At 34.3% G+C, this 9,854-nt stretch overlaps 1 protein-coding gene across 1 annotated transcript in view; it reads left to right on the top strand.

Moving 5' to 3' along the window:
- LOC124893704 overlaps positions 1–3,152 on the top strand; it is a 7,121-nt gene extending 3,969 nt beyond the window's left edge. Inside the window, exons 2-3 of the mRNA XM_047404599.1 lie at positions 311–819; positions 2,039–3,152. Coding sequence (XP_047260555.1) covers positions 311–819; positions 2,039–2,257 — 728 coding nt within the window. The 3' untranslated portion in view covers positions 2,258–3,152. The remainder of the gene's footprint in view (positions 1–310; positions 820–2,038) is intronic.
- The last annotated feature ends 6,702 nt before the right edge of the window (positions 3,153–9,854 follow it).

The raw sequence follows: 9,854 nt of genomic DNA, 5'->3' as shown, positions 1-9,854 counted from the left end.
ATTATTATTATTATTATTATTATTATTATTATTATTATTATTATTATCACAACTTTATATAATAGTATTATGTAACATTTAACTTGCTTACTATATTTTTCGACGTCGTATTTAATTAATAGCCTATTTAAAATTATTTTTTTCTAATTTATTTAAATTCTAGCCCTTTTATCCAATTTATAACAATCTTAGTCTAATCTTATACAATTTATTACAATTCTACCCACATTTTAACTCAATTTAAAAGGTCTCAATTCATTTCTTATCCTTTTAATCTCAGCCACGGATCAAAATCGATCCAACGGCTGAGATCAACCCATCTCTTCTTTCCTTATTAACACCAAAACCCTAAACCTAATTCATTCCTCTAATCTTCTAAACCAAATCAGCCGCCCCACCCCCTCTCTCTCTCGTCTCTCTCTAAAAAATCGACCATCGCCAAAGCCAAAACCGGCGCCTCCTCCGGCAACGCAGCAACCAACCTCCGCTGGTCAAGCTACCGCGATCCCTCCGTTCTTCGACCAAGCCCCGCGCCACCAGAAGCCCTCAAACCACGCCTCCGACGACCTCTTCCATTTCCTTCAAACCACCAGCCAACTTTGCCTCTCCGGCGAAGCTCCAAACGTCGCTGTTCCGCCTCCACAACAACAACAGCAACGATGCTCTGCCGCCCCTCTCCTTTGCCATCGCCAGACATCAGTTTGCCTCCGTCCCAATTCACCACCCACAACAACAAAAACAACAGCGGCATTGCCGCCCTTTGCCGCCGCTGCTCCGGTCGAGTACACGAAACATGACGGATTCTTAAATCCGTCAAAGGTTTGATTTATTGTTCAATTTCATTTCTTTCCTTAAGATATAATCTGCGATCTGAAATTGATGAAACTGGTTTAAGAGTTTTGATATAATTTTTTATAATATGAATTTGTTAACGTGCTTAGGTCGTCATATAAAGTTTTGATTTTAGTGATGTTTAATTACGCCCTAAATATTTTTGAATTGGTGGTTGATTGATATTCATATTCAGCTTGTGGAATCATTGTTCTAGCTTGTGAAATTGTTATTCTTGCTTATGGGTTGCATTTTTCTGATCTATTCATTGGCAAAATATTTGATGCATAGGTGGATAGATTCTTCTTAATCGTGATGGATTTGACACTTAGTGTTTGTAGTGAAGAATATTTGATTTAACTGATACAATGAGATTGATTTTTGTGATCAAATTTTGGGCATAATCAAATTACCGTGATAATGAAATGTTATACTTGATCATCTGTCCAATCTTATCGCATATGGTAAATATTGAAACTGATGCATTTTATTCATTCTTTTGTCCACCTAATTACGGTAAATTTGGCTTCTAATCGATTCCATCTAGTTAATTAACAAAAATAATATTGTTGTTACTTTTCTAAATATTGGCTTTCCTTTTATTCCTTGGATTGATTTGTATGTGATTGATTCAGTTAGGAGAAATTCTCTCTTAATTGGTTGACAAGAATATTGTTTTGATATTTTTATCTTGGTATGGTTTTACATTACTTGGCTATAAAAATAAATCCTCCTCGTCCTTTGAGGGGAACTGACACACTATGATTTCTAATCTCCTCTCTACCCTCTCGCATACAAAAAGACAAATATTGATGTTCCTTTTCTCTGGCAGAACTTACAATATATATTCCCTCTCCTATTTTATTTTGGTCTGATACACTCTCTATACGAAAACATGAAAAGAGAGACACAATATTTTTGCTCGTTGCTTTCAAAATACTTGGTTCAATCTCTGACTATAGTTGCTCCCTTTGTTGCAATATTCTGATTTTATTTTCATATTAATTCACCAAACCGGTTAGTTTTCTTATTTCATTTTTCGTAGTCCTAAACTCCTTTAATGATGACATGTTGTCGCTTTTGTGATTACTTGAATTATTTTGTTGTGTTGTCTTTTGTGATTGTTATCATGTTTTATTCGATCAATGTAAGAATCCGTATACCATACAACTTGTTTGTGTTTGTGTACTTTGTGATGTTCGAGCAGGTACTTTGGTCGAGTTGTGCTAGAATGTTGCTGTCTTCATGGATATATCGCCTTGATTTACTTTTTATTTCTCTTTTATTACGATTCAAATTTGTACTAATGTGTTGTGTAAACATCTATATAGTAATAAATTATGAAGACTGCTTGGGAGCGGGGGTTTATGTGTTTTACGTACCATGTGAATCACTTAGGCAAATAAATTTAGGATTTATTACTTGACTTGTTTGTCATTTAGACAAATCTAATTTAGGATTTATTTCAATCGCCTAGAAATCATGTTTTTAGGAGTTTAATTAATATCCGCCTTGCTAAATCACATTTGAACACGATAACTTAATTTACAACATGTTTATTGACTCTTGCATGTTTAACAATTGTGGACATATTACAAAATGACATTATTAGCGTTTAAATCACTCTTTCAACAATTATACTCTTAGCATTCAAAATAACATTTTTTGGCATTTTAAATAATATTTTCAACACATTAAATAATGTTTTCTGCATATTAAAATTAATTTTCAGCACATTAGTTAATTTGCAGTATTATAAAATAATATTTTTGGCACTATAATTAATTTTCAGCATTCCTATTTGTCTTTCCGTATATTTCATTAATTTTTACTTAGTAAAACAATTTTCAGCATCTACGTATTAAAAAAAATAGCTTTTTATTTCTCTGTCAAAGTCATGGTGCGGTTTTTGACTTTCACAATTTTAAACTAGACATGACATTTTACTCTTTGTACTATCTCCTAACCTATAGTTAGCGGGAAATTAAAAAGAATCACGAGGTCTAATTTTTATATTTTAAATTAATTTGATACAGTTTCGGGAGCATCACGTACCAAAAGTTTAAAAAAGCGGAGACTATGCATACATACATAAATATTTTTTTATTTGTCTTTAAAAATTATAATGTTATTATTTTCACTAAAACTGACCTCCAATTAAAATTGTTGCTAAGTTGAATGAGCGCGATTTGATATTGTGGAATCGTTTCTGTAAAGCAACAAACAGTTTTTTAAGAAACAAAAACTATCTTCTTTTTTTTTTTTTAAGTTTTGAATATTATTCCTCTATCAAAATAAGTTAGCTACTGTGCATTTTTCTTATTTCTTTACTTATTTGGGGTAGTTTAAAATTTTTTATTTGCTTAGTAATTTTTGTTATGATTTATGTCACCTCTTTTTCCTCGCTTGTCTTATTTACATATTTTTATCGATTTTATCACTTAGATAATTAATAATTAGAAATGACAAAAATAGCCTGTGTTTGTTTATTAATTACATTATCACTTAGTTAACATTTAAGTTAATAAAACAAAAGACCTTTATTTGAACACATAGAATCCCCAGGTAAAGTACGAATTTGGTCAGGAACCACCTTTGTGGACCTCAAAAGGTGCCTAACACCTTCCTTTTGGGGTAATTTGAACCCTTACCCGAACTCTGGTGAACTAAGACAAAATAACAAAATAGGTTCGTAGTTAGCCTAGACCGATGCCCTAATGCACCTTAATTCTTTAGGTGGTGACTCTTCACACTCTTTCTTAACGCAATCTCAAAAAGAGTTTGTCACGTCAAATCCGCTTTCCACGAGGAAAATGGGGCGCGACAACTATCTCACTGCGAAATCTTGCAGTCTTGTCAGACGGGAAGAACCGAATAAAAAATTTTCTGGCCATGTTATCCCATGATGTGATTGAATTTGCTAGTTCTACATTCAACCACTTTTTTGCTTCCCTAATCAGTGAAAAGGCGAATAATGCCATCCTCACATAATCTGCATTCACGCCCGTAGGAATGAACGTGTCACTGATTTCCAAAAAATTTTGCAAGAAGACCTGTGGATCTTCATGTGAAAGCCCAATGAACTGTCCACTGCTAATCATAAGTTGTACCATATTCTGTTAAGCTTAAAATTGCCTCTAGCTGTCGGCTTCTGAAACGGGGAGGTCAAATTGGTTGGAAATAGGATTGCCACTTCTGTGACTGTCCTGTGGGTTGCTTGTTCATCAGCCATGATGGCAGGATTCTCTTGGTCTTCTGTAATCTGAGGAATTTGAGGGAGAATGATTGCTTCTCTTCTTCATTGATGGAAAAGTTGCTCAGGTTCGAAACTTGGTTCTACCAAGTCTTGATCCCTTGCCAGCTTACTACTTTGTAAACCCGTTTCCTACAAAAATAAAACCAAGACCAAGCGTAAGAAACACAAAGGAAATCTAAAAGTAAAACTAAAATAAACAGTTGTCAAATTACAAGTCCTCGGTAACGGCGCCAAAAATTTGACAGCGCCCAAGTGCACATGCAAGTGTACGTAGTCTATCAAGTAGTACAGTGACCTTAAGAAAGCGAAGTATCGATCCTACAGGGACTTACTGCAACACCGATTCTATTCTAGATCACAGTTTATATTAATTTAGTGCAAGAGTAACCAAGAAAAAGAGTTTTGAATTTGTAACTCACAAGTAAAGTAAACAATGCGTAAAATAAAGGTCTTGATACAATCAGTGGAGTAAATCCCAGGGTTAAAGAACTTCGAACAATCATACTATGTTATTGAACTTCATTCGTTAACTTGCTTATCTTGGTTGTTGATTCGTAAGGTTAATTGCATGATCATGATCTCCCAACCTCTAACCGTTTACCTAATTTGGACCTTACAACTACATAGTTGAGTGGGGATATAATAATCCACTTAGGTGTTTTAAAGCTATCATCGTGTTTTAAAGCAATCATCCTACATTTGAATCAAGTAAGGCATCTAAGTACATCCTTATCCTAGACGTTAATTTGAATTTCTTATTTCATAAAAGAATACAAGCCATACTTTGTTCATCTCATTGTTCTATCTTCTTATTCCCTCTCCCGGATCAAAAGGTAGACAATTGATGTATTTTCAGGGTAATCAATCCATCAAATTGTTAAATCAAAGATGAACACACAACCAATAATGATAAGCAAATTAAACAAACTTAATTCAAAATAATAGTACTCATGTTCTTGGCTTTAATCACGAAAGAAGGTTTCTAGCCACTCATAGTCATAATCATGATCCAAAAGCTTGAATACATGATATAATCTAAAACAAAGATAAAAAAATAATGTAAAACCTAATAAAATATGTAGTTGAAGCTCCTTGATGTTCCAAGACGTCCAAAGATGTGTAAAATATATGACACAACATGTATTTATAATATAAGATGCAAGCCTAATCCATGTAGGTCAAGAATTGCATTAATTTGAGCATGGGAGTAGGGGGCGCCGCGCTGGTTGTAGCACCGCTCCAGCCAAGTCTGAGCCTACTTTAGAGCCCCGCTCCATCCAGGGCGCCGTGGGCTTATCTGCGTGGCCTCTCTAGAAGTTGCTTCTGAAATTTTGGCTAAGTGTTGAGTGCCTCCTTCCATTCCTTGTCTTGTGGCGTTGTTTTCCTTTAATTTCTAGGTTATTCAATATCAAAATATCATCATATCTAGCTCACAATGCTCCTTATATAATCACACACCATGAATTAGAGACAATCACAACACAATATCCATAACGATGAATCAAAACAAGAGCTAAGACTAGGCTAGTTCATGTTAATCATCAACTTATTATTCCACCTCTACACTTAATCAAATTGAACTTTACTTATTACCACTAAGTTTTTTCACTCATAATTACACATCAAAACCATAAAGAACTTTTTAAACACAATATAATCCGACGGGATCGACTAGATAAGCACCTAGCTCAAGCTAGTAATGCTAGTTTCCATGATTGAACTCCAAATGAATCATTTAGGTACACACTTGTTTGGAATTCACTTTGAACATTGTAATCACGTACTTTAACACTTAGATGCATATTTATCTCATTATCAACCCATATAGCACATGAATCATCCTCAAAACAAGGTTAAAAAGACTAGAATAGTAACATTAGAATGCATAAATACACCCAACATCAACTCTACTCTTTTGCTCGACACTTTTCTTTTAAACTTTGTTGACTCTATCTTAATTCCAAAAGAGGGATATGAAACAAAATAGAACTAAAGCTCAAAAAGGGTGAACAAATAATGACACAATATTTGGATAGCAAAATGAAAAGTCTTCTTCATATCAATCCTTGAAAATTCAAGTAGATATCATGCAATATGAAAGTGAAAGATGAAGATCATTTGTGACATTTTTTACAGCAATAACTTTAACTGAGTCTGTGCGTCACTACTTCTCCTTCTCTTTGTCCAGCATACAACTCCACATTTGTTGTATATTCCTCACATTGAATGACTCATGATTTCGTAGAGCTGATTTTCTTTATGTCCCTCTTGACATAGGATCACACATCCACTGTTTGACCTAATTGAGACATGTCTTTCAATTGATGACCAAGTTATTCTTGTGATTCTCAAAATAATTGTTTTAATGTTCAAAGAACGCTTCAACTTGTCACCAAATGTCTCAGCAATCTACCTATTTTCTCATATGCTTTTTTTCTAACTTTAGCCCTTTGATTCAAAGTTCATGCTTAAACAGGATTTTATGATCTAGCTGAAAATTCTGCTAGCATGTCATATCATTAGAACCAATATAAAAGGTACTATGTAAAGAAAACAAACAAACAACACATAATTAAAACACAAAGGGAAAATAGACACTCCATTTAGTTAAAATAAAAGATAGAATGGTTTGAACATAAATGACAAGGGACAAAACCAGATAGATCCTGAACTACAACCCTAAAATAATTTGGATAACCGAAAAGAAAACAAAATAAGCTACCAAACCCCTTCCTAATAAGGAGAAGAGTGACTTCTCAATTGATGAACCTGACATCATAGCCACTAGTTTGCATATCAGCATGACTAGAGCTTTCACCACTGTCAATATTCTACACCATAATCGATTTATCTTGAATCATCTTTTCTATTTCCCTTTTCAAAGCACGACAAGCTTCAATACTGTGACCCTGAATATCAGAATGATATGCACATCATACATTAGGATCAAACTTATTGAATGTGGGTCGGGAGTATACCCAAGGAGAAGAGTGATCATGCCCTACTGTACCAATCTCTAGAATAAATTGGCATACGACTCTCCAATTAGTGTGAAGCTATCCCTCAAATTCTGCCTCTTTTCATTAGTTGACTTAGATCGAAAATCGGGCCTAGAAGGTCTTTGATATGTTTGTGGAGTTGGAGAATGGCTCTGTGGAGTTGGTGCGCACCATTATGAGTAAGAAGGGGGTTGAACACATGGTTTTGCGCTGTATACTGGGTATGGAGGTAGGGAAATAAAGTATGATAGATTTTGGGAGTGATTATATAGATCTTGGGTATGAACTGGGACTCAAGACTGAGGATAACGATGATGTGGTCTTCTTGGACATGCCCGTTGTCCATCTATAATAGCAATTGCATCTTCCTCATTCTTCTTTCCTCTAGTTTTCCTTAATTGATTGCAATATTGTTCCAAATATTTCACGGAATCCTCATGTCCAACATGCTCCTCAAATTTTGATATCTCAAGGTTTGGAGGAAGGTTAACACTCAAAGACATGCCTAGTTTTTATATGAACCATCTTCTTTACCCGCAAATCCTAGGGAACATTTCATAGCATTTTCTGTGCTCTTCATTTTTCCAACCATTTTCTCTGGCTCTTCTGACACACTAGGCTTCTTGTTAAGAAATTTTCTCTGGCTCTTCTAACACCATGAGATCAATGATTCTCAATAATCAAACACCAACCAAAAATCACCCAACAAATAGAACAGTAATATCAAATCAACATCTGTAATCATATAAAAATTAAGAAATAGAGTTGAGAAATGGACCTCAATGAATCTAATTTTGTATGACAGTAAACCAATCAGCATACGATCGAGATTCTCGAACAGAAAACCTCGACTCCAAACTCGCGAATTGAATAAAACCAAAACTAAACTAATTCCCAAGAAACCCGAACAACTCGTTCTCTATTTCAATCGTGTTTTGATCGGACCTCGGCGGAATTGATGGAAAACGGGTTGGGTGTTGTTGATTGGATGTCAGCTTTATGTTTTCGGTGAGATTCAAACTCGACGGAACTTCGATGGTTTCAGATGCAGTGTTCCAGCGATGGTTCAGCTGAAGCCCAACTTGTCCGTAGACATTTTCGACGATCAACTCTCCAAAAAATTGGAGTTTCACCCCCCCCACTCTCTCTCTAACCTATTCAACCTATATCCTCTTTTTTTCAAATCTCTCAAACCCTCTCTGATTGTTCTCTCTTTTTGCCTTGTTTCAGTGTGTATTTGCCCCCATTTTCGTGTATTATATGTGTGTGTTTATAGAATTCTGTTTATGTGTGTTTGTGGTATTTTCTGATTATGTGAATTCTGTGAGTGTATACGTGAATTGAAAGTGTGTATTCTCTTCAATGGAAAATGGAGTTTATCTATGGTGGTGTGTGTATCGGCATATTATGGATGGTGAGTGTAGATCTGGGTCCTCTTTCAGTGAGGTCCATAAATCAGTGTATAAGTGTATTTCTTCATGGAAAAGAAACGTAGGGGATAGGGTATGTAAGGGTAGGGGGTTGTGGGGTAGGGTAGTTAGGGTGGTTAGGATGAGATTAAATTTGTTAGGGTGAGGTGTCAAAATGGTTATGGATTTGTTTGTTTGGCTTTTAGTGGGGGGATTATCACATGATTGAGGGTGCATGGTAAGACAGGGTAAATGGTGAAAATTCAGCTTTCAGGAGGAACAAAATTAGGTGTCTACAGTAACCATGAAAATTCTCATTTTATGTAACCACCGGTTTGGTGGTATTCCATGATTTTTTAATTTTTAATTATGCCCTTACTTAATATTACATAATTTTATTTTATCCTTTACCCTATATTATTTTACTTTATCCCCTAGCTCGACCCCCACCCATCCACCCCACAAAAAAATTATTCTTAAATTTCTTTTTTATAAAATTTCAAAAAAAAAAAATCTTATCCCACTCATATCATACCACACCCCAATTCTTTTAATTTATCTTTTTTAAAAAAAAATCAAAACTTTTTTCTTAACCCCCCTCACACCCTCCCCCAATCCCACCAATTTTTAATTATTTTTAAAAAAAATTAAAAAAATATTACCCCACCTATACGCCCCCCCCCTAAAAAAAATTTTAATTTATTTTTAGAATTTCAATTTTTTTAAAATTATTACCACACTGCTACCCCTACCCCCCTAAAAAATTAACTTTTTTTTCTTACCCCACCCCACTCCTACCCGACCCTATAAATATTTCCTTGCAAAATGTTCCTCCATACCGTACACACCCATAGCTAGGGGTGTACATAGGTCGGGTTGATTCGATTTTTATTTACAAAAAACCAACCAATCATGTAGGTTTATTAAAATTATAAACCAAATTAAACCAACATAAAATTGATTTTTTTGGTTTAGGTTTTAATCGTTTTTTTTGGATTTTTGATTTTTTAGATTTTTTTTATAATATTTAGTTTCTACAATTATATTGTGATCGAAGACTAGATCAAATATATTTTCACTCATGTGCTAATGAAAAACCATAATTATGAAAAAATGAGGAGCGAAAAACTCTCTTGAAACTAAAAAGTGAGATGAAGAGTGAAAAGTTTAGGTTTTAAGTTTAACTTGGGTTTTGGATCATTTAATTAGCAATTAATGGACAGATATTACAACTTAAAGGTCCAAATCTAAATATATATCTACATCTACTTTCAAATTATTGAAAATTACTAAAGCTAGTTGAAAAAGTATTTAAAAAATAGATTATAATTAATATTTTATGTATAAAAAAGTTCGAAT

This window comes from Capsicum annuum, unplaced genomic scaffold (assembly GCF_002878395.1).
Source record: "Capsicum annuum cultivar UCD-10X-F1 unplaced genomic scaffold, UCD10Xv1.1 ctg63996, whole genome shotgun sequence".
NCBI lineage: Eukaryota > Viridiplantae > Streptophyta > Magnoliopsida > Solanales > Solanaceae > Capsicum > Capsicum annuum.
This window is presented reverse-complemented; position numbering and strand designations above follow the sequence as displayed.